The sequence below is a fragment of the Oncorhynchus nerka genome, linkage group LG15 (genome assembly GCF_034236695.1).
Source record: "Oncorhynchus nerka isolate Pitt River linkage group LG15, Oner_Uvic_2.0, whole genome shotgun sequence".
NCBI lineage: Eukaryota > Metazoa > Chordata > Actinopteri > Salmoniformes > Salmonidae > Oncorhynchus > Oncorhynchus nerka.
The window spans coordinates 1,258,064-1,284,219 of record NC_088410.1 but is presented as its reverse complement, the minus strand read 5'-3'; the positions used below and the strand labels follow the sequence as shown (position 1 = coordinate 1,284,219).

Below are 26,156 nucleotides of genomic sequence, written 5' to 3'. Positions count from 1 at the left end.
AGGCTAACACAGTCTGGTGATGTCTTTAGCAGGCTAACACAGTCTGGTGATGTCTTTAGTTCAGCAGGCTAACACAGTCTGGTGATGTCTTTAGTTCAGCAGGCTAACACAGTCTGGTGATGTCTTTAGTTCAGCAGGCTAACACAGTCTGGTGATGTCTTTAGTTCAGCAGGCTAACACAGTCTGGTGATGTCTTTAGTTCAGCAGGCTAACACAGTCTGGTGATGATGCCTTTAGTTCAGCAGGCTAACACAGTCTGGTGATGTCTTTAGTTCAACAGGCTAACACAGTCTGGTGATGTCTTTAGTTCAGCAGGCTAACACAGTCTGGTGATGTCTTTAGTTCAGCAGGCTAACACAGTCTGGTGATGTCTTTAGTTCAGCAGGCTAACACAGTCTGGTGATGCCTTTAGTTCAGCAGGCTAACACAGTCTGGTGATGTCTTTAGTTCAGCAGGCTAACACAGTCTGGTGATGTCTTTAGTTCAGCAGGCTAACACAGTCTGGTGATGTCTTTAGTTCAGCAGGCTAACACAGTCTGGTGATGTCTTTAGTTCAGCAGGCTAACACAGTCTGGTGATGTCTTTAGTTCAGCAGGCTAACACAGTCTGGTGATGCCTTTAGTTCAGCAGGCTAACACAGTCTGATGATGCCTTTAGTTCAACAGGCTAACACAGTCTGGTGATGCCTTTAGTTCAGCAGGCTAACACAGTCTGGTGATGTCTTTAGTTCAGCAGGCTAACACAGTCTGGTGATGTCTTCAACAGGCTAACACAGTCTGGTGATGTCTTTAGTTCAGCAGGCTAACACAGTCTGGTGATGTCTTTAGTTCAGCAGGCTAACACAGTCTGGTGATGCCTTTAGTCCAGCAGGCTAACACAGTCTGGTGATGCCTTTAGTTCAGCAGGCTAACACAGTCTGGTGATGTCTTTAGTTCAGCAGGCTAACACAGTCTGGTGATGTCTTTAGTTCAGCAGGCTAACACAGTCTGGTGATGTCTTTAGTTCAGCAGGCTAACACAGTCTGGTGATGCCTTTAGTTCAGCAGGCTAACACAGTCTGGTGATGTCTTTAGTTCAGCAGGCTAACACAGTCTGGTGATGCCTTTAGTTCAGCAGGCTAACACAGTCAGAAGGACGTGTTGTTCAAACCCGGTCAGCCGGACTCCGTCCACCTTTGTCTGATTACCCAGAGTTCCACTGCAGCGGTGTGCCTGCGGTCACCTTGCATTCCCATCAGCCTCTCTGGCTCATAAACACTGATTGTTAATACTCAGATATCAGCCGTGTGTGAGTGCGGTGTGTTTGATTTACTCATAGTGAGTTACAGCTGACAGGAGACTGTTAGTTGGCTGTCGACACCTGTAGTGCTAACTGTGATAACACAGTCTGGTGATGCCTTTAGTTCAGAAGGACGTGTCGTTCCCGGGTCAGCTGATAGGAGACTGTTAGTGCTAACTGTGATAACTACGATAAAGAATTATTAAACTAACGGCTCAGCAGAAACACACACACACACACACACACACACACACACACACACACACACACACACACCCACCCCTCTCACACACACACACACACACACACACACCTCTCTCACACACACCCTCTCACACACACACACACACACACACACACACACACACACACACACACACACACCTCTCTCTCACACACACACACACACACACACCTCTCTCTCTCACACACACACACACACACACACACACACACACACACACACACACACACACACACACCTCTCTCACACACACACACACACACTCACACACACACACACACACACACACACACACACACACACACACACACACACACACACACACACACACACACACACAGACAGACACACACCCATCTCTCACACACAGACACCTCTCTCACACACAGACAGACACACACCCATCTCTCACACAGACACACACCCATCTCTCACACACAGGCACACACCTATCTCTCACACACACACACACACACACCACACCCATCTCTCACACACACACACAGAGACACACACCCATCTCTCTCACACACACACACACACACACACACCACACCCATCTCACACACACACAAGCGGAGAGGGGCCGTTATCAGCGGAATCAAAGTACACGTTTCTTATCAGCCCTACCTTACGTTCCCCTCAGCAGCACGCACACACACACTACACACAGACACACACACACGGTCCCCAGACCCAGACCTCCTCTGTGTGAGGAGTCAGTCCCCAGACCTCCTCTGTGTGAGGAGTCAGTTCCCAGACCTCCTCTGTGTGAGGAGTCAGTCCCCAGACCTCCTCTGTGTGAGGAGTCAGTTCCACTGTGAATCACTATGACGAGGACACTACTGCTGCTGTGTGTGACTCTCTGCTGTCTGAGTGTCTCTGTGGCCGGTGACGGCTCTACCTCTCTCCCGGAGGAGGACGGGGTTCTGCTGTTGAAGAAGGACAACTTTAACCGAGCTCTCAAACAAAACAAACAGCTGCTGGTGCACTTTTGTAAGTAACTCTAACCCCCTAACCTTTAACCCTGAGTACTGTAGCTAATACTAACCCTCTAACCTTTAACCCTGAGTACTGTAGCTAATACTAACCCTCTAACCTTTAACCCTGAGTACTGTAGCTAATACTAACCCTCTAACCTTTAACCCTGAGTACTGTAGCTAATACTAACCCTCTAACCTTTAACCCTGAGTACTGTAGCTAATACTAACCCTCTAACCTTTAACCCTGAGTACTCTAGCTAATACTAACCCTCTAACCTTTAACCCTGAGTACTGTAGCTAATACTAACCCCCTAACCTTTAACCCTGAGTACTCTAGCTAATACTAACCCTCTAACCTTTAACCCTGAGTACTGTAGCTAATACTAACCCTCTAACCTTTAACCCTGAGTACTATAGCTAATACTAACCCTGAGTACTGTAGCTAATACTAACCCTCTAACCTTTAACCCTGAGTACTATAGCTAGTACTAACCCCCTAACCTTTAACCCTGAGTACTGTAGCTATATAACTAACTTTAACCCTGAGTACTGTAGCTAATACTAACCCTCTAACCTTTAACCCTGAGTACTATAGCTAATACTAACCCTGAGTACTGTAGCTAATACTAACCCTCTAACCTTTAACCCTGAGTACTGTAGCTAATACTAACCCTCTAACCTTTAACCCTGAGTACTATAGCTAATACTAACCCCCTAACCTTTAACCCTGAGTACTATAGCTAATACTAACCCTGAGTACTGTAACTCGAACCCTCTAACCTTTAACCCTGAGTACTATAGCTAATACTAACCCTGAGTACTGTAGCTAATACTAACCCTGAGTACTGTAGCTAATACTAACCCTGAGTACTGTAGCTAATACTAACCCTGAGTACTGTAGCTAATACTAACCCTGAGTACTGTAGCTAATACTAACCCTGAGTACTGTAGCTAATACTAACCCTGAGTACTAACCTAATACTTTAACCCTGAGTACTATAGCTAGTACTAACCATCTAACCTTTAACCCTGAGTACTGTAACTAATACCAATAACATTTAACCCTGAGTACTATAGCTGGTACTAACCCCTCTAACCTTTACCCTGAGTACTGTAGCTAGTACTAACCCTGAGTAGTGTAGCTAGTACTAACCCTGAGTACTGTAGCTATACTAACCCTGAGTACTGTAGCTAATACTAAACCTCTAACCTTTAGCCCTGAGTACTGTAGCTAGTACTAACCCTGAGTACTGTAGCTAGTACTAAACCTCTAACCTTTAGCCCTGAGTACTGTAGCTAGTTCTAACCCTGAGTACTGTAGCTAGTACTAACCAGCCAGGTACTGGAACCAATCAGCAGAGGGCTGGTGAAAACCCTAAACCCCTACACATCCCTGGTAGAACCAATCAGCAGAGGGCTGGTGTTAACCCTAAACCCCCTACAATCCCTGGTACTGGAACCAATCTGAGGGCTGGTGTTAACCCTAAACCCCCTACACATCCAGTCTGGTACTGGAACCAATCTGCAGAGGGCTGGTGTTAACCATTAAACCCCTACATCCAGCCTGGTACTGGAACCAATCTGCAGAGGGCTGGTGTTAACCCTAAACCCCTACACATCCAGCCTGGTACTGGAACCAATCTAGGGCTGGTGTTAACCCTAAACCCCCTACACATCCAGCCTGGTACTGGAACCAATCAGCAGAGGGCTGGTGTTAACCCTAAACCCCTAACACATCCAGTCTGGTACTGGAACCAATCAGCAGAGGGCTGGTGTTAACCCTAAACCCATCCAGAGTACTGGAACCAATCAGCAGAGGGCTGGTGTTAACCCTAAACCCCTACACATCCAGCCTGGTACTGGAACCAATCTGCAGAGGGCTGTTAACCCTAAACCCCTACACATCCAGCCTGGTACTGGAACCAATCTGCAGAGGGCTGGTGTTAACCCTAACCCCTAACACATCCAGCCTGGTACTGGAACCAATCAGCAGAGGGCTGGTGTTAACCCTAAACCCCCTACACATCCAGTCTGGTACTGGAACCAATCTGCAGAGGGCTGGTGTTAACCCTAAACCCCCTAACACATCCAGTCTGGTACTGGAACCAATCTGCAGAGGGCTGGTGTTAACCCTAAACCCCCTACACATCCAGTCTGGTACTGGAACCAATCTGCAGAGGGCTGGTGTTAACCCTAAACCCCTACACATCCAGCCTGGTACTGGAACCAATCAGCAGAGGGCTGGTGTTAATCCTAAACCCCTACACATCCAGCCTGGTACTGGAACCAATCTGCAGAGGGCTGGTGTTAACCCTAAACCCCTACACATCCAGTCTGGTACTGGAACCAATCAGCAGAGGGCTGGTGTTACTGGAACCCTGCAGAAACCCCTAAACCCCCTACACATCCAGTCTGGTACTGGAACCAATCAGCAGAGGGCTGGTGTTAACCCTAAACCCCTACACATCCAGCCTGGTACTGGAACCAATCTGCAGAGGGCTGGTGTTAACCCTAAACCCCTACACATCCAGTCTGGTACTGGAACCAATCCAGAGGCTGGTGTTAACCCTAAACCCCTACACTCCAGCCTGGTACAGGAACCAATCTGCAGAGGGCTGGTGTTAACCCTAAACCCCTACACATCCAGTCTGGTACGGAACCAATCTGCAGAGGGCTGGTGTTAACCCTAAACCCCTACACATCCAGCCTGGTACCGGAACCAATCTGCAGAGGGCTGGTGTTAACCCTAAACCCCTACACATCCAGCCTGGTACTGGAACCAATCTGCAGGGCTGGTGTTAACCCTAAACCCCCTACACATCCAGCCTGGTACTGGAACCAATCAGCAGAGGGCTGGTGTTAACCCTAAACCCCCTACACATCCAGTCTGGTACCTGAACCAATCTGCAGAGGGCTGGTGTTAACCCTAAACCCCCTACACATCCAGTCTGGTACTGGAACCAATCTGCAGAGGGCTGGTGTTAACCCTAAACCCCTACACATCCAGTCTGGTACTGGAACCAATCAGCAGAGGGCTGGAACCCTAAACCCCCTACACATCCAGCCTGGTACTGGAACCAATCTGCAGAGGGCTGGTGTTAACCCTAAACCCCCTACACATCCAGTCTGGTACTGGAACCAATCAGCAGAGGGCTGGTGTTAACCCTAAACCCCTACACATCCAGTCTGGTACCGGAACCAATCTGCAGAGGGCTGGTGTTAACCCTAAACCCCCTACACATCCAGTCTGGTACTGGAACCAATCAGCAGAGGGCTGGTGTTAACCCTAAACCCCCTACACATCCAGTCTGGTACCGGAACCAATCTGCAGAGGGCTGGTGTTAACCCTAAACCCCCTACACATCCAGTCTGGTACTGGAACCAATCAGCAGAGGGCTGGTGTTAACCCTAAACCCCTACACATCCAGTCTGGTACTGGAACCAATCTGCAGAGGGCTGGTGTTAACCCTAAACCCCTACACATCCAGCCTGGTACTGGAACCAATCAGCAGAGGGCTGGTGTTAACCCTAAACCCCTACACATCCAGTCTGGTACTGGAACCAATCTGCAGAGGGCTGGTGTTAACCCTAAACCCCCTACACATCCAGCCTGGTACTGGAACCAATCAGCAGAGGGCTGGTGTTAACCCTAAACCCCTACACATCCAGTCTGGTACTGGAACCAATCTGCAGAGGGCTGGTGTTAACCCTAAACCCCTACACATCCAGTCTGGTACTGGAACCAATCAGCAGAGGGCTGGTGTTAACCCTAAACCCCTACACATCCAGTCTGGTACTGGAACCAATCTGCAGAGGGCTGGTGTTAACCCTAAACCCCTACACATCCAGTCTGGTACTGGAACCAATCAGCAGAGGGCTGGTGTTAACCCTAAACCCCTACACATCCAGTCTGGTACTGGAACCAATCAGCAGAGGGCTGGTGTTAACCCTAAACCCCCTACACATCCAGCCTGGTACTGGAACCAATCTGCAGAGGGCTGGTGTTAACCCTAAACCCCCTACACATCCAGTCTGGTACTGGAACCAATCAGCAGAGGGCTGGTGTTAACCCTAAACCCCCTACACATCCAGCCTGGTACTGGAACCAATCAGCAGAGGGCTGGTGTTAACCCTAAACCCCCTACACATCCAGTCTGGTACTGGAACCAATCTGCAGAGGGCTGGTGTTAACCCTAAACCCCCTACACATCCAGTCTGGTACCGGAACCAATCAGCAGAGGGCTGGTGTTAACCCTAAACCCCCTACACATCCAGTCTGGTACTGGAACCAATCAGCAGAGGGCTGGTGTTAACCCTAAACAAACCCCAATCATCTGATTCACATGGGTAGTCCACCAATGACCAAAGTAGTGGGCTGCTCATTCCAACATCTGGAACTATAACATCCAGTCTGGTACTAGATGTTGGAACCAATCAGCCTCCAGAGGGCTAGTTGTTGGAACATTGCCTATAAACCCACTCTTCTGGGAAGGCTTTCCACAGTCTGGAACATTGCTGGAACCAATCTGGGAAGGCTTTCCACAGAGGGCTGGTGTTAACCCTAAACCCCCTACACATCCAGTCTGGTACCGGAACCAATCAGCAGAGGGCTGGTGTTAACCCTAAACCCCCTACACATCCAGTCTGGTACTGGAACCAATCTGCAGAGGGCCTGGCTCACAGTCAGGGTTCCAGTTCATCCCAAAAGTGTTTGCTGGGGTTGAGATCAGGGCTCTGTGCAGGCCAGTCAAATTCTTCCACACTGATCCCTACAAACCATTTCTGTATGGACCTCGCTTTGTGCACGGAGGCATTGTCATGCTGAAACAGGAAAGAGCCTTCACCAAACTGTTGCCACAAAGTTGAAAGAGCAGAATCGTCTAGAATGTCATTGTTATGCTGTAGCGTTAAGATTTCCCTTCACTGGAACTAAGGGACCCGAACCATGAAAAACAGCTCCAGTCCATTATTCCTCCTCCACCAAACTTTACAGTTAGCACTCTGTATCCAGGCAGATAGCGTTCTCCTGGCATTCCCCAAACGAAGATGTGTCCGTTGGACTGCCAGATGGTGAAATGTGATTCATCACTCCAGAGAATGCATTTCCACTGCTCCAGAGTCCAAAGGCGACGAGCTTTACACCACTCCAGTCGATGCTTGGCATTGCGCATGGTGATCTTAGGCTTGTGTGCGGCTGCTCGGTCATGGAAACTCATTTCATGAAGCTCCCGACGAACAGTTCTTGTGTTGACGTTGCTTCCACGTTGCATTGCTTGCTGTTTGGGGTTTTAGGCTGGGTTTCTGTACAGCACTTTGAGATATCAGCTGATGTACGAAGGGCTATATAAATAAATTTGATTTGATTTGATTTGGTAGTGAGTGATGTAACCGTGGTAGTGAGTGATGTAACCGTGGTAGTGAGTGATGTAACCGTGGTAGTGAGTGATGTAACCTTGGAAAGATGATTTTTTCCCCTCTACACTCTTCAGCACTGGGTGGTTCTGTTCTGTGAGCTTGTGTGTCCTACCACTTCAAGGCTGAGCCGTTGTTGCTCCCAAATGCTTCCACTTCACAGGAACAGCACTAACAGCAGACCGGGGGGCGGCTCTAGCAGGGCAGAAATGTGACGGACTTGTTGGAAAGGTGGCATCATATGACATTGCCACGTTGAAAGTCACTGAGCTCCATTCTACTGCCAATGTTTGTCTATGGAGATTAGACTAATCCACTAATTTGAAGGGGTGTTAGGGTTAGACCAGCTGACCGGGGGGCGGCTCTAGCAGGGCAGAAATGTGACTTGTTGGAAAGGTGGCATCATATGGAGATTACGTGGCTGTGTGCGGAAATAGACTAATCCACTCATTTGAAGGGGTGTCCAGATACTTTTGTATATATATTGTATCTGAGGACTTAGTAGTAGTAGTTATATGGGGTCATAGTAGTAGTTATACATATTTTATTTCACCTTTATTTAACCAGGTAGGCAAGTTGAGAACAAGTTCTCATTTACAACTGCGACCTGGCCAAGATAAAGCAAAGCAGTTCGACACTTACAACAACACAGAGTTACACATGGAATAAAACAAAACATACAGTCAATAATACAATAGAAAAAATGTAACAAAAAGTATATATACAGTGAGTGTAATTTGAGGTAGGATAAGGGAGGTAAGGCCATGGTGGCGAAATAATTACAATATAGCAATTAAACACTGGAATGGTAGAATGGCAGAAGATTAATGTGCAGGTAGAGATACTGGGGCGCAAAGGAGCAAAATAAATAAATACCAGTATGGGGATGAGGTAGGTAGATGGGCTGTTTACAGATGGACTATGTACAGGTGCTGTGAGCTGCTCTGACAGCTGATGCTTAAAGTTAGTGAGGGAGATATGAGTCTCCAGCTTCAGAGATTTTTCGTTCCAATCATTGGCAGCAGAGAACTGGACGGAAAGACGGCCAAAGGAGGAATTGGCTTTGGGGGTGACCAGTGAGATATACCTGCTAGAGCGAGTGCTATGGGTGGGTGCTGCTATGGTGACCAGTGAGATATACCTGCTGGAGCGCGTGCTACGGGTGGGTGCTGCTCTGGTGACCAGTGAAATATACCTGCTAGAGCGTGTGCTACGAGTGGGTGCTGCTATGGTGACCAGTGAGATATACCTGCTGGAGCGAGTGCTATGGGTGGGTGCTGCTATGGTGACCAGTGAGATATACCTGCTGGAGCGAGTGCTATGGGTGGGTGCTGCTATGGTGACCAGTGAGATATACCTGCTGGAGCGTGTGCTACGAGTGGGTGCTGCTATGGTGACCAGTGAGATATACCTGCTAGAGCGTGTGCTACGAGTGGGTGCTGCTATGGTGACCAGTGAGATATACCTGCTAGAGCGCGTGCTACGGGTGGGTGCTGCTATGGTGACCAGTGAGATATACCTGCTAGAGCGTGTGCTACGAGTGGGTGCTGCTATGGTGACCAGTGAGATATACCTGCTAGAGCGTGTGCTACGAGTGGGTGTTGCTATGGTGACCAGTGAGATATACCTGATGGAGCGCGTGCTACGAGTGGGTGCTGCTATGGTGACCAGTGAGATATACCTGCTGGAGCGTGTGCTACGGGTGGGTGCTGCTATGGTGACCAGTGAGATATACCTGCTGGAGCGCGTGCTACGGGTGGGTGCTGCTATGGTGACCAGTGAGATATACCTGCTGGAGCGCGTGCTATGGGTGGGTGCTGCTATGGTGACCAGTGAGATATACCTGCTGGAGCGAGTGCTATGGGTGGGTGCTGCTATGGTGACTAGTGAGATATACCTGCTGGAGCGTGTGCTACGAGTGGGTGCTGCTATGGTGACCAGTGAGATATACCTGCTGGAGCGTGTGCTACGAGTGGGTGCTGCTATGGTGACCAGTGAGATATACCTGCTGGAGCGTGTACTACGAGTGGGTGCTGCTATGGTGACCAGTGAGATATACCTGCTGGAGCGTGTGCTACGAGTGGGTGCTGCTATGGTGACCAGTGAGATATACCTGCTGGAGCGTGTGCTACGAGTGGGTGCTGCTATGGTGACCAGTGAGATATACCTGCTAGAGCGTGTGCTACGAGTGGGTGCTGCTATGGTGACCAGTGAGATATACCTGCTGGAGCGCGTGCTACGAGTGGGTGCTGCTATGGTGACCAGTGAAATATACCTGCTAGAGCGTGTGCTACGAGTGGGTGCTGCTATGGTGACCAGTGAGATATACCTGCTGGAGTGCGTGCTATGGGTGGGTGCTGCTATGGTGACCAGTGAGATATACCTGCTAGAGCGTGTGCTATGGGTGGGTGCTGCTATGGTGACCAGTGAAATATACCTGCTGGAGCGAGTGCTATGGGTGGGTGCTGCTATGGTGACCAGTGAGATATACCTGCTGGAGCGCGTGCTATGGGTGGGTGCTGCTATGGTGACCAGTGAGATATACCTGCTAGAGCGTGTGCTACGAGTGGGTGCTGCTATGGTGACCAGTGAGATATACCTGCTGGAGCCTACGAGTGGGTGCTGCTATGGTGACCAGTGAGATATACCTGCTAGAGCGCGTGCTATGGGTGGGTGCTGCTATGGTGACCAGTGAGATATACCTGCTAGAGCGCGTGCTATGGGTGGGTGCTGCTATGGTGACCAGTGAGATATACCTGCTAGAGCGTGTGCTATGGGTGGGTGCTGCTATGGTGACCAGTGAGATATACCTGCTGGAGCCTACGAGTGGGTGCTGCTATGGTGACCAGTGAGATATACCTGCTAGAGCGAGTGCTATGGGTGGGTGCTGCTATGGTGACCAGTGAGATATACCTGCTAGAGCGCGTGCTATGGGTGGGTGCTGCTATGGTGACCAGTGAGATATACCTGCTAGAGCGCGTGCTATGGGTGGGTGCTGCTATGGTGACCAGTGAAATATACCTGCTGGAGCGCGTGCTACGGGTGGGTGCTGCTATGGTGACCAGTGAAATATACCTGCTGGAGCGCGTGCTACGGGTGGGTGCTGCTATGGTGACCAGTGAAATATACCTGCTGGAGCGCGTGCTATGGGTGGGTGCTGCTATGGTGACCAGTGAAATATACCTGCTGGAGCGCGTGCTACGGGTGGGTGCTGCTATGGTGACCAGTGAGATATACCTGCTAGAGCGTGTGCTATGGGTGGGTGCTGCTATGGTGACCAGTGAGATATACCTGCTAGAGCGTGTGCTATGGGTGGGCGCTGCTATGGTGACCAGTGAGCTGAGATAAGGCGGGGCTTTACCTAGCAGAGACTTGTAGATAACCTGTAGCTACGAGTATGAAGCGAGGGCCACCCAACGAAAGCGTGTGTGTGTGTAATGTGTGTGTGTATAATGTGTATGTGTAATGTGTGTGTAATGTGTGTGTGTATAATGTGTATGTGTAATGTGTGTGTAATGTGTGTGTAATGTGTGTGTGTATAATGTGTATGTGTAATGTGTGTGTAATGTGTGTGTGTATAATGTGTATGTGTAATGTGTGTACAATGTGTGTGTAATGTCTGTGTAATGTGTGTGTGTTTAATGTGTGTGTAATGTGTGTGTGTGTGTAATGTGTGTGTAATGTGTGTGTGTGTAATGTGTGTGTAATGTGTGTGTAATGTGTGTGTGTGTAATGTGTGTGTGTGTAATGTGTGTGTGTGTGTAATGTGTGTGTATAATGTGTGTGTGTGTGTAATGTGTGTACAATGTGTGTACAATGTGTGTGTGTGTAATGTGTGTGTAATGTGTGTGTAATGTGTGTGTGTGTGTGTAATGTGTGTGTAATGTGTGTGTGATGTGTGTAATGTGTGTGTAATGTGTGTGTAATGTGTGTGTGATGTGTGTGTAATGTGTGTGTAATGTGTGTGTGATGTGTGTGTAATGTGTGTGTAATGTGTGTGTGTGATGTGTGTGTGTAATGTGTGTGTGTAATGTGTGTGTAATGTGTGTAATGTGTGTGTGATGTGTGTGTAATGTGTGTGTAATGTGTGTGTGATGTGTGTGTAATGTGTGTAATGTGTGTGTGTGTGTGTAATGTGTGTGTGTGTGTAATGTGTAATGTGTGTGTAATGTGTGTGTAATGTGTGTAATGTGTGTAATGTGTGTGTAATGTGTGTGTAATGTGTGTGTGTGTGTAATGTGTGTGTAATATGTGTGTGATGTGTGTGTAATGTGTGTGTAATGTGTGTGTGTGTGTGTAATGTGTGTGTAATGTGTGTGTGATGTGTGTGTAATGTGTGTGTAATGTGTGTGTGTGTAGTCGCTCCTCTCTCTGGGAATTCCCAGTAATGTGTGTGTGTGTGTAATGTGTGTGTGTGTGTGTGTGTGTGTGTGTGTGTGTGTGTGTGTGTGTAGTCGCTCCTCTCTCTGGAGATTCCCAGCGGCTGGCGTTGGCGTTCCGTGGAGCCGCGGAGCAGCTGATTGGTTCGGAGGTGAAACTGGGCGTAGTCGACGTCTCCAAGGAAACCAATCTGACCAAGGAACTGAACGCCACGACTCCACCCCCTCTACGGCTCTACCTATCAGGAGACAGACACAACCCTGTACCCTGCCCAGGTACACACACACACACACACACACACACACACACACACACACACACATTACTGGGAATCACCAGAGAGAGGAGCGACTACACACACACACATTACACACACATTACACACACATTACACACACACGCACACACACACAATCTCTCTCTCTCAGTTTTCCAGAGTTCGGCCTCCATCGTAACGTGGTTAAAGAGGAGGGCGGGGCCTAGTGCTGACATCATCACTGACCTGAACCAATCAGATCGCTTCGTCGCCTCAGAGGAGCTGGTTGTTCTCGGACTGTTTAAGGTGACATCCCCTTCCTGTTGGGCCTGTAGTACTTCCTGTCCTGTACCTGTGATGTGTGTGTGACCTCAACAACCCCTAGCGGACGACCCTAGAGGGTGCTCAGAGGGACGGACACACAGACAGTCAGTCCCTCTGATCCAGACTGGAGTAGTGGAGCTCAGAGGGACGGACACACAGACAGTCAGTCCCTCTGATCCAGACTGGAGTAGTGGAGCTCAGAGGGACGGACACACAGACAGTCAGTCCCTCTGATCCAGACTGGAGTAGTGGAGCTCAGAGGGACAGACACACAGACAGTCAGTCCCTCTGATCCAGACTGGAGTAGTGGAGCTCAGAGGGACTGACACACAGACAGTCAGTCCCTCTGATCCAGACTAGAGTAGTGGAGCTCAGAGGGACTGACACACAGACAGTCAGTCCCTCAGATACAGACTGGAGTAGTGGAGCTCAGAGGGACAGACACACAGACAGTCAGTCCCTCTGATACAGACTGGAGTAGTGGAGCTCAGAGGGACGGACACACAGACAGCCAGTCCCTCTGATCCAGACTGGAGTAGTGGAGCTCAGAGGGACGGACACACAGACAGTCAGTCCCTCTGATCCAGACTGGAGTAGTGGAGCTCAGAGGGACGGACACACAGACAGTCAGTCCCTCTGATCCAGACTGGAGTAGTGGAGCTCAGAGGGACGGACACACAGACAGTCAGTCCCTCTGATCCAGACTGGAGTAGTGGAGCTCAGAGGGACGGACACACAGACAGTCAGTCCCTCTGATCCAGACTGGAGTAGTGGAGCTCAGAGGGAGCTCGGACACACAGACAGTCAGTCCCTCTGATCCAGACTGGAGTAGTGGAGCTCAGAGGGACGGACACACAGACAGTCAGTCCCTCTGATCCAGACTGGAGTAGTGGAGCTCAGAGGGACGGACACACAGACAGTCAGTCCCTCTGATCCAGACTGGAGTAGTGGAGCTCAGAGGGACGGACACACAGACAGTCAGTCCCTCTGATCCAGACTGGAGTAGTGGAGCTCAGAGGGACGGACACACAGACAGTCAGTCCCTCTGATCCAGACTGGAGTAGTGGAGCTCAGAGGGACGGACACACAGACAGTCAGTCCCTCTGATCCAGACTGGAGTAGTGGAGCTCAGAGGGACGGACACACAGACAGTCAGTCCCTCTGATCCAGACTGGAGTAGTGGAGCTCAGAGGGGACGGACACACAGACAGTCAGTCCCTCTGATCCAGACTGGAGTAGTGGAGCTCAGAGGGACGGACACACAGACAGTCAGTCCCTCTGATCCAGACTGGAGTAGTGGAGCTCAGAGGGACGGACACACAGACAGTCAGTCCCTCTGATCCAGACTGGAGTAGTGGAGCTCAGAGGGACGGACACACAGACAGTCAGTCCCTCTGATCCAGACTGGAGTAGTGGAGCTCAGAGGGACGGACACACAGACAGTCAGTCCCTCTGATCCAGACTGGAGTAGTGGAGCTCAGAGGGACGGACACACAGACAGTCAGTCCCTCTGATCCAGACTGGAGTAGTGGAGCTCAGAGGGACGGACACACAGACAGTCAGTCCCTCTGATCCAGACTGGAGTAGTGGAGCTCAGAGGGACGGACACACAGACAGTCAGTCCCTCTGATCCAGACTGGAGTAGTGGAGCTCAGAGGGACGGACACACAGAGACAGTCCTCTGATCAGTCCCTCTGATATCAGACTGGAGTAGTGGAGCTCAGAGGGACGGACACACAGACAGTCAGTCCCTCTGATCCAGACTGGAGTAGTGGAGCTCAGAGGGACGGACACACAGACAGTCAGTCCCTCTGATCCAGACTGGAGTAGTGGAGCTCAGAGGGACGGACACACAGACAGTCAGTCCCTCTGATCCAGACTGGAGTAGTGGAGCTCAGAGGGACGGACACACAGACAGTCAGTCCCTCTGATACAGACTGGAGTAGTGGAGCTCAGAGGGACGGACACACAGACAGTCAGTCCCTCTGATCCAGACTGGAGTAGTGGAGCTCAGAGGGACGGACACACAGACAGTCAGTCCCTCTGATCCAGACTGGAGTAGTGGAGCTCAGAGGTGGAGCTCAGAGGACAGACGGACACACAGACAGTCAGTCCCTCTGATCCAGACTGGAGTAGTGGAGCTCAGAGGGACGGACACACAGACAGTCAGTCCCTCTGATCCAGACTGGAGTAGTGGAGCTCAGAGGGACGGACACACAGACAGTCAGTCCCTCTGATCCAGACTGGAGTAGTGGAGCTCAGAGGGACGGACACACAGACAGTCAGTCCCTCTGATCCAGACTGGAGTGGAGTGGAGCTCAGAGGGACGGACACACAGACAGTCAGTCCCTCTGATACAGACTGGAGTAGTGGAGCTCAGAGGGACGGACACACAGACAGTCAGTCCCTCTGATCCAGACTGGAGTAGTGGAGCTCAGAGGGACGGACACACAGACAGTCAGTCCCTCTGATCCAGACTGGAGCTCAGAGTGGAGCTCAGAGGGAGTAGTGGACACACAGACAGTCAGTCCCTCTGATCCAGACTGGAGTAGTGGAGCTCAGAGGGACGGACACACAGACAGTCAGTCCCTCTGATCCAGACTGGAGTAGTGGAGCTCAGAGGGACGGACACACAGACAGTCAGTCCCTCTGATCCAGACTGGAGTAGTGGAGCTCAGAGGGACGGACACACAGACAGTCAGTCCCTCTGATCCAGACTGGAGTAGTGGAGCTCAGAGGGACGGACAGGACACAGACAGTCAGTCCCTCTGATCCAGACTGGAGTAGTGGAGCTCAGAGGGACTGACACACAGACAGTCAGTCCCTCTGATCCAGACTGGAGTAGTGGAGCTCAGAGGGACGGACACACAGACAGTCAGTCCCTCTGATCCAGACTGGAGTAGTGGAGCTCAGAGGGACGGACACACAGACAGTCAGTCCCTCTGATACAGACTGGAGTAGTGGAGCTCAGAGGGGGACGGACTGATCCAGACTGGAGTAGTGGACAGACAGTCAGTCCCTCTGATCCAGACTGGAGTAGTGGAGCTCAGAGGGACGGACACACAGACAGTCAGTCCCTCTGATCCAGACTGGAGTAGTGGAGCTCAGAGGGACGGACACACAGAGTCCCTCTGATCCAGACTGGAGTAGTGGAGCTCAGAGGGACGGACACACAGACAGTCAGTCCCTCTGATCCAGACTGGAGTAGTGGAGCTCAGAGGGACGGACACACAGACAATCAGTCCCTCTGATACAGACTGGAGTAGTGGAGCTCAGAGGGACGGACACACAGACAGTCAGTCCCTCTGATACAGACTGGAGTAGTGGAGCTCAGAGGGACGGACACACAGACAGTCAGTCCCTCTGATCCAGACTGGAGTAGTGGAGCTCAGAGGGACGGACACACAGACAGTCAGTCCCTCTGATCCAGACTGGAGTAGTGGAGCTCAGAGGGACGGACACACAGACAGTCAGTCCCTCTGATCCAGACTGGAGTAGTGGAGCTCAGAGGGACTGACACACAGACAGTCAGTCCCTCTGATCCAGACTGGAGTAGTGGAGCTCAGAGGGACGGACACACAGACAGTCAGTCCCTCTGATCCAGACTGTAGTAGTGGAGCTCAGAGGGACGGACACACAGACAGTCAGTACCTCTGATACAGACTGGAGTAGTGGAGCTCAGAGGGACGGACACACAGACAGTCAGTCCCTCTGATACAGACTGGAGTAGTGGAGCTCAGAGGGACGGACAAACAGACAATCAGTCCCTCTGATCCAGACTGGAGTAGTGGAGCTCAGAGGGACGGACACACAGACAGTCAGTCCCTCTGATCCAGACTGGAGTAGTGGAGCTCAGAGGGACGGACACACAGACAGTCAGTCCCTCTGATCCAGACTGGAGTAGTGGAGCTCAGAGGGACAGACAGTCACTGATCCAGACTGGAGTAGAGCTCAGTCCCTCTGATCCAGACTGGAGTAGTGGAGCTCAGTCAGTCCCTCTGATCCAGACTGGAGTAGTGGAGCTCAGAGGGACGGACACACAGACAGTCAGTCCCTCTGATCCAGACTGGAGTAGTGGAGCTCAGAGGGACGGACACACAGACAGTCAGTCCCTCTGATACAGACTGGAGTAGTGGAGCTCAGAGGGACTGACACACGGACAGCCAGTCCCTCTGATCCAGACTGGAGTAGTGGAGCTCAGAGGGACTGACACACAGACAGTCAGTCCCTCTGATCCAGACTGGAGTAGTGGAGCTCAGAGGGACTGACACAGACAGTCAAGTCAGTCCCTCTGATCCAGACTGGAGTAGTGGAGCTCAGAGGGACGGACGCACAGACAGTCAGTCCCTCTGATCCAGACTGGAGTAGTGGAGCTCAGAGGGACGGACGCACAGACAGTCAGTCCCTCTGATCCAGACTGGAGTAGTGGAGCTCAGAGGGACGGACGCACAGACAGTCAGTCCCTCTGATCCAGACTGGAGTAGTGGAGCTCAGAGGGACAGACACACAGACAGCCAGTCCCTCTGATCCAGACTGGAGTAGTGGAGCTCAGAGGGACGGACACACAGACAGTCAGTCCCTCTGATCCAGACTGGAGTAGTTTAACCCTAACCCTAACTTTTGGTTTAGTTTAACCCTAACCTTTGGTTTAGTTGAACCCTAACCCTAACCTTCGTTTTAGTTTAACCCTAACCCTAACCTTCGGTTTAGTTTAACCCCAACCTTCGGTTTAGTTTAACCCTAACCTTCGGTTTAGTTTAACCCTAACCTTCGGTTTAGTTTAACCCTAGCCTTCGGTTTAGTTTAACCCTAATCTTTGGTTCAGTTTAACCCTAACCTTCGGTTTAGTTTAACCCTAACCTTTGGTTCAGTTTAACCCTAACCTTTGGTTCAGTTTAACCCTAACCTTCGGTTTAGTTTAACCCTAACCTTTGGTTTAGTTTAACCCTAACCTTTGGTTCAGTTTAACCCTAACCTTCGGTTTAGTTTAACCCTAACCTTCGGTTTAGTTTAACCCTAACCCTAACCTTTGGTTTAGTTTAACCCTAACCCTAACCTTCGGTTTAGTTTAACCCTAACCTTCGGTTTAGTTTAACCCTAACCCTAGCCTTCGGTTTAGTTTAACCCTAACCCTAACCTTTGGTTTAGTTTAACCCTAACCCTAACCTTCGGTTTAGTTTAACCCTAACCCTAACCTTCGGTTTAGTTTAAGCCTAACCCTAACCTTCAGTTTAGTTTAACCCTAACCTTTGGTTTAGTTTAACCCTAACCCTAACCTTCGGTTTAGTTTAACCCTAACCCTAACCCTAACCTCCGGTTTAGTTTAACCCTAACCTTCGGTTCAGTTCAACCCTAACCTTCGGTTCAGTTTAACCCTAACCTTCGGTTCAGTTTAACCCTAACCTTCGGTTTAGTTTAACCCTAACCTTCTTTTTAGTTTAACCATAACCCTAACCTTCGGTTTAGTTTAACCCTAACCCTAACCTTCGGTTCAGTTTAACCCTAACCCTAACCTTCGGTTTAGTTTAACCCTAACCTTCGGTTTAGTTTAACCCTAACCTTCGGTTTAGTTTAACCCTAGCCTTCGGTTTAGTTTAACCCTAACCTTTGGTTTAGTTTAACCCTAACCTTCAGTTTAGTTTAACCCTAGCCTTCGGTTTAGTTTAACCCTAACCCTAACCTTTGGTTTAGTTGAACCCTAACCCTAACCTTCGGTTTAGTTTAACCCTAACCCTAACCTTCGGTTTAGTTTAACCCCAACCTTCGGTTTAGTTTAACCCTAGCCTTCGGTTTAGTTTAACCCTAACCCTAACCTTCGGTTTAGTTTAACCCTAACCTTCGGTTTAGTTTAACCCTAACCCTAACCTTCGGTTTAGTTTAACCCTAACCTTCGGTTTAGTTTAACCCTAACCTTCGGTTTAGTTTAACCCTAACCTTCGGTTTAGTTTAACCCTAACCCTAACCTTCGGTTTAGTTTAACCCTAACCTTCGGTTCAGTTTAACCCTAACCTTCAGTTTAGTTTAACCCTAACCCTAACCTTTGGTTTAGTTTAACCCTAACCCTAACCTTCGGTTTAGTTTAACCCTAACCCTAACCTTCGGTTTAGTTTAAGCCTAACCCTAACCTTCAGTTTAGTTTAACCCTAACCTTTGGTTTAGTTTAACCCTAACCCTAACCTTTGGTTTAGTTTAACCCTAACCCTAACCTTTGGTTTAGTTTAACCCTAACCCTAACCTTTGGTTCAGTTTAACCCTAACCCTAACCTTCGGTTTAGTTTAACCCTAACCCTAACCTTCGGTTTAGTTTAACCCTAACCCTAACCTCCGGTTCAGTTTAACCCTAAACTTCGGTTCAGTTTAACCCTAACCTTCGGTTCAGTTTAACCCTAACCTTCGGTTCAGTTTAACCCTAACCTTCGGTTCAGTTTAACCCTAACCTTCGGTTTAGTTTAACCCTAACCTTCTTTTTAGTTTAACCCTAACCTTCGGTTTAGTTTAACCCTAACCCTAACCTTCGGTTTAGTTTAACCCTAACCCTAACCTTCGGTTCAGTTTAACCCTAACCCTAACCTTCGGTTTAGTTTAACCCTAACTTTTGGTTTAGTTTAACCCTAACCTTTGGTTTAGTTTAACCCTAACCTTCGGTTCAGTTTAACCCTAACCTTCGGTTTAGTTTAAGCCTAACCCTAACCTTCGGTTTAGTTTAACCCTAACCTTTGGTTTAGTTTAACCCTAACCTTTGGTTTAGTTTAACCCTAACCTTCGGTTCAGTTTAACCTTAACCCTAACCTTCGGTTTAGTTTAACCCTAACCTTCGGTTCAGTTTAACCCTAACCCTAACCTTCGGTTTAGTTTAACCCTAACCTTCGGTTCAGTTTAACCCTAACCCTAACCTTTGGTTTAGTTTAACCCTAACCTTGGGTTTAGTTTAACCCTAACCTTTGGTTTAGTTTAAACCTAACTCTAACCTTTGGTTTAGTTTAACCCTAACCCGAAACCTTCGGTTTAGTTGAACCCTAACTCTAACCTTCGGTTTAGTTTAACCCTAACCCTAATCTTCGGTTTAGTTTAACCCTAACCTTTGGTTTAGTTTAACCCTAACTCTAACATTCGGTTTAGTTTAACCCTAACCCTAACCTTTGGTTTAGTTTAACCCTAACCCTAACCTTTGGTTTAGTTTAACCCTAACCCTAACCTTCGGTTCAGTTTAACCCTAACCCTAACCTTCGGTTCAGTTTAACCCTAACCTTCGGTTTAGTTTAACCCTAACCCTAACCTTCGGTTTAGTTTAACCCTAACCCTAACCTTCGGTTTAGTTTAAGCCTAAGCCTAACCTTCGGTTCAGTTTAACCCTAACCCACACATTACACACACACACATTACACACACATTACACACACACACATTTCACATTTAACCCATTACACACATTACACACAGTTTAACCACGGTTTAGTTTAACCTAACCTAACACACACGGTTTAGTTTAACACCTAACATTCGGTACATTTACACCACATTAACACACACACATTACACACACATTAACACTAACCTTCGGTTTAGTTTTAACCTTACACAGTTTAACACATTACACACATTACAACACACCATTACACACGGTTTACATTTTAACCCTAACCTTCGGTTTAGTTTAACACATTAACCCTAACCTTCACACACAGTTTAACACCTAACCATTAACCATTACGGTTTAGTTTAACATTAACCACATTAACCACACGGTTTAGTTTAACTAACCTTGGTTTTGACGCACGGTTTAGTTACACACACATTAACACATTACGGTTTAACCCTAACCTTCGGTTCAGTTTAACCCATTAACCTTCGGTTCAGTTTAACCCTAAGGGGAAATGACGGTTAACTAACCTTCGGTTTAGTTTAACCCTAACCTTCGGTTTAGTTTTTAACCCTAACCTAACCTTCGGTTTAGTTGTTTAGTTTAAACCTTTGGTTTAGTTTAACCCTAACCTTCAGTTTAGTTTAACCCTAACCCTAACCTTCAGGTTTAGTTTTTAACCCTAACCTTCGGTTTAGTTTAACCCTAACCTTTCGGTTCAGTTTAACCCTAACCTTCGGTTTAGTTTAACCCTAACCCTAACCTTCGGTTTAGTTTTAACCTTCGGTTTAGTTTACAATAACCCTAACTTCCTAACCCTAACCTTCGGTTTAGTTTAACCCTAACCCTAACCTTCGGTTCAGTTTAACCCTAACCCCTAACCTTCGGTTTAGTTTTAACCCTAACCTTCGGTTAGTTTAACCCTAACCTTGGTTTAGTTCGGTTTAGTTTAACCTAACCCTAACCTTCGGTTTAGTTTAACCCCTAACCCGGCTAACCTTCGGTTTAGTTTAACCCTAACCCTAACCTTCGGTTTAGTTTAACCCTAACCCTAACCTTCGGTTTAGTTTAACCTAACCTTCGGGTTTCAGTTTTTAACCCTAACCTTCGGTTTAGTTTAACCTTCGGTTTAGTTCAACCCTAACCTTCGGTTCAGTTTAACCCTAACCCTAACCTTCGGTTTAGTTTAACCCTAACCTTCGGTTCAGTTTAACCCTAACCCTAACCTTCGGTTTAGTTTAACCCTAACCTTCGGTTCAGTTTAACCCTAACCCTAACCTTCGGTTTAGTTTAACCCTAACCTTTGGTTTAGTTTAACCCTAACCTTCGGTTTAGTTTAACCCTAACCTTCGGTTTAGTTTAAGCCTAACCCTAACCTTCGGTTTAGTTTAACCCTAACCTTTGGTTTAGTTTAACCCTAACCTTCGGTTTAGTTTAACCCTAACCCTAACCCTAACCTCCGGTTTAGTTTAACCCTAACCTTCGGTTTAGTTTAACCCTAACCCTAACCCTAACCTCCGGTTTAGTTTAACCCTAACCTTTGGTTCAGTTTAACCCTAACCTTCGGTTCAGTTTAACCCTAACCTTCGGTTTAGTTTAACCCTAACCTTCTTTTTAGTTTAACCCTAACCCTAACCTTCGGTTTAGTTTAACCCTAACCCTAACCTTCGGTTTAGTTTAACAATAACCCTAACCTTCGGTTCAGTTTAACCCTAACCCTAACCTTCAGTTTAGTTTAACCCTAACCCTAACCTTCGGTTCAGTTTAACCCTAACCCTAGCCTTCGGTTTAGTTCAACCCTAACCTTCGGTTCAGTTTAACCCTAACCCTAACCTTCGGTTCAGTTTAACCCTAACCTTCAGTTTAGTTTAACCCTAACCTTCAGTTTAGTTTAACCCTAACCCTAACCTTTGGTTTAGTTTAACCCTAACCCTAGCCTTCGGTTTAGTTTAACCCTAACCCTAACCTTTGGTTTAGTTTAACCCTAACCCTAACCTTCGGTTTAGTTTAACCCTAACCCTAACCTTCGGTTTAGTTTAAGCCTAACCCTAACCTTCGGTTTAGTTTAACCCTAACCTTTGGTTTAGTTTAACCCTAACCTTCGGTTTAGTTCAACCCTAACCTTCGGTTCAGTTTAACCCTAACCCTAACCTTCGGTTTAGTTTAACCCTAACCTTCGGTTTAGTTTAACCCTAACCTCCGGTTTAGTTTAACCCTAACCTTCGGTTCAGTTTAACCCTAACCTTCGGTTTAGTTTAACCCTAACCTTCGGTTTAGTTTAACCCTAACCCTAAACTTCGGTTTTAGTTTAACCCTAACCTTCGGTTTAGTTTAACCCTAACCTTCGGTTTAGTTTAACGCTAACCCTAACCTTCGGTTTAGTTTAACCCTAACTCTTTATTGAAAAGGATCCCATGCTTTCCATTGCTACCAGTTTTTTCTCTACTCTATTAAGGGCATCGTTTTAAATGTACAGTTACAACTGGATCACAGTTTAGTTGGAGCTGCACAACTGAGTCCTTAAAGGGGAAATGACATTTACATTACATTTAAGTCATTTAGCAGACGCTCTTATCCAGAGCGACTTACAAATTGGTGCTTTCACCTTATGACATCCAGTGGAACAGCCACTTTACAATAGTGCATCTAGGTCTTTTAAGGGGGGGGAGGGGGAGAAGGATTACTTTATCCTATCCTAGGTATTCCTTAAAGAGGTGGGGTTTCAGGTGTCTCCGGAAGGTGGTGATTGACTCCGCTGTCCTGGCGTCGTGAGGGAGTTTGTTCCACCATTGGGGGGCCAGAGCAGCGAACAGTTTTGACTGGGCTGAGCGGGAACTGTACTTCCTCAGTGGTAGGGAGGCGAGCAGGCCAGAGGTGGATGAACGCAGTGCCCTTGTTTGGGTGTAGGGCCTGATCAGAGCCTGGAGGTAGTGAGGTGCCGTTCCCCTCACAGCTCCGTAGGCAAGCACCATGGTCTTGTAGCGGATGCGAGCTTCAACTGGAAGCCAGTGGAGAGAGCGGAGGAGCGGGGTGACGTGAGAGAACTTGGGAAGGTTGAACACCAGACGGGCTGCGGCGTTCTGGATGAGTTGTAGGGGTTTATGATGGCACAGGCAGGGAGCCCAGCCAACAGCGAGTTGCAGTAATCCAGACGGGAGATGACAAGTGCCTGGATTAGGACCTGCGCCGCTTCCTGTGTGAGGCAGGGTCGTACTCTGCGGATGTTGTAGAGCATGAACCTACAGGAACGGGCCACCGCCTTGATGTTATTTGAGAACGACAGGGTGTTGTCCAGGATCACGCCAAGGTTCTTAGCGCTCTGGGACACAAGGACACAATGGAGTTGTCAACCGTGATGGCGAGATCATGGAACGGGCAGTCCTTCCCCGGGAGGAAGAGCAGCTCCGTCTTGCCGAGGTTCAGCTTGAGGTGATGATCCGTCATCCACACTGATATGTCTGCCAGACATGCAGAGATGCGATTCGCCACCTGGTCGTCAGAAGGGGGAAAGGAGAAGATTAATTGTGTGTCGTCTGCATAGCAATGATAGGAGAGACCATGTGAGGTTATGACAGAGCCAAGTGACTTGGTGTATAGCGAGAATAGGAGAGGGCCTAGAACAGAGCCCTGGGGGACACCAGTGGTGAGAGCACGTGGTGAGGAGACGGATTCTCGCCACGCCACCTGGTAGGAGCGACCTGTCAGGTAGGACGCAATCCAAGCGTGGGCCGCGCCGGAGATGCCCAACTCGGAGAGGGTGGAGAGGAGGATCTGATGGTTCACAGTATCGAAGGCAGCCGATAGGTCTAGAAGGATGAGAGCAGAGGAGAGAGAGTTAGCTTTAGCAGTGCGGAGCGCCTCCGTGATACAGAGAAGAGCAGTCTCAGTTGAATGACTAGTCTTGAAACCTGACTGATTTGGATCAAGAAGGTCATTCTGAGAGAGATAGCGGGAGAGCTGGCCTGTGTTCGTCTAGGACGTGGAGCGTCCCTACCTCCCTCCAGACAGTATTTGAAACCTTTTCTGTCCCTACCTCCCTCCAGACAGTATTTGAAACGTTTCTGTGTTGGTCTAGGACGTGGAGCGTCCCTACCTCCCTCCAGACAGTATTTGAAACGTTTCTGTGTTCGTCTAGGACGTGGAGCGTCCCTACCTCCCTCCAGACAGTATTTGAAACCTTTCTGTGTTTATGTTTGTCTAGGACGTGGAGCGTCCCTACCTCCCTCCAGACAGTATTTGAAACGTTTCTGTGTTCGTCTAGGACGTGGAGCGTCCCTACCTCCCTCCAGACAGTATTTGAAACCTTTCTGTGTCTGTGTTTGTCTAGGACGTGGAGCGTCCCTACCTCCCTCCAGACAGTATTTGAAACCTTTCTGTGTTCGTCTAGGACGTGGAGCGTCCCTACCTCCCTCCAGACAGTATTTGAAACCTTTCTGTGTTCGTCTAGGACGTGGAACGTCCCTACCTCCCTCCAGACAGTATTTGAAACGTTTCTGTGTTTGTCTAGGACGTGGAGCGTCCCTACCTCCCTCCAGACAGTATTTGAAACGTTTCTGTGTTGGTCTAGGACGTGGAGCGTCCCTACCTCCCTCCAGACAGTATTTGAAACCTTTCTGTGTTCGTCTAGGACGTGGAGCGTCCCTACCTCCCTCCAGACAGTATTTGAAACCTTTCTGTGTCTGTGTTCGTCTAGGACGTGGAGCGTCCCTACCTCCCTCCAGACAGTATTTGAAACCTTTCTGTGTTCGTCTAGGACGTGGAGCGTCCCTACCTCCCTCCAGACAGTATTTGAAACGTTTCTGTGTTCGTCTAGGACGTGGAGCGTCTCTACCTCCCTCCAGACAGTATTTGAAACGTTTCTGTGTTCGTCTAGGACGTGGAGCGTCTCTACCTCCCTCCAGACAGTATTTGAAACGTTTCTGTGTTCGTCTAGGACGTGGAGCGTCCCTACCTCCCTCCAGACAGTATTTGAAACCTTTCTGTGTTCGTCTAGGACGTGGAGCGTCTCTACCTCCCTCCAGACAGTATTTGAAACGTTTCTGTGTTTGTCTAGGACGTGGAACGGGGTCGTGTGGAGGTTTTCTACGCCGCCGCCGTTGACCTCCCTGACCTCCCTTTCTCTGTGACCCGGAACCAAGACATCTTCAGGAAGTATGACATCACACAAGACTCCGTGCTGCTAGTCCGACAGGTTAGTCAGAGACAGAGGTCGTGTCTGTCTGTCTGTCTGTCTGTCTGTCTGTCTGTCTGTCTGTCTGTCTGTCTGTCTGTCTGTCTGTCTGTCTGTCTGTCTGTCTGTCTGTCTGTCTGTCTGTCTGTCTGTCTGTCTGTCTGTCTGTCTGTCTGTCTGTCTGTCTGTCTGTCTGTCTGTCTGTCTGTCTGTCTGTCTGTCTGTCTGTCTGTCTGTCTGTCTGTCTGTCTGTCTGTCTGTCTGTCTGTCTGTCTGTCTGTCTGTCTGTCTGTCTGTCTGTCTGTCTGTCTGTCTGTCTGTCGCTCTGTCTGTCTGTCTGTCTGTCTGTCTGTCTGTCTGTCTGTCTGTCTGTCTGTCTGTCTGTCTGTCTGTCTGTGGTGTCTGTCTGTCTGTCTGTCTGTCTGTCTAGTCTACCCCTGTCAGGTATTGATGGTCTGTCTGTCTGTCTGTCAGGTATTGTCTGGTCTGTCTGTCTGTCTACCCTGTACAGGTATTGATGGTAACCTGTGTGTGTAGTCTACCCTGTACAGGTATTGTCTGTACTCCTGTACAGGTATTGATGGTAACCTGTGTCTGTCTACTCCTGTACAGGTATTGATGGTAACCTGGTCTACCCTACTCTACCCTTGTACAGGTATTGATGGTAACCTGTGTGTAGTCTACCCCTGTACAGGTATTGATGGTAACCTGTGTGTAGTCTACCCCTGTACAGGTATTGATGGTAACCTG

General features: G+C 48.8%; 1 protein-coding gene across 1 annotated transcript in view; it reads left to right on the top strand.

Annotated features, from left to right (window-relative positions):
* Positions 1–2,180: 2,180 nt before the first annotated feature.
* The window catches only part of zgc:136472 (uncharacterized protein LOC678514 homolog), a 51,650-nt gene continuing 27,674 nt past the window's right edge, over positions 2,181–26,156 (top strand). The window contains exons 1-4 of the mRNA XM_065000832.1: positions 2,181–2,517; positions 12,371–12,571; positions 12,725–12,858; positions 25,290–25,427. Of these exons, the coding sequence (XP_064856904.1) occupies positions 2,352–2,517; positions 12,371–12,571; positions 12,725–12,858; positions 25,290–25,427 (639 nt within the window). The 5' untranslated portion in view covers positions 2,181–2,351. The remainder of the gene's footprint in view (positions 2,518–12,370; positions 12,572–12,724; positions 12,859–25,289; positions 25,428–26,156) is intronic.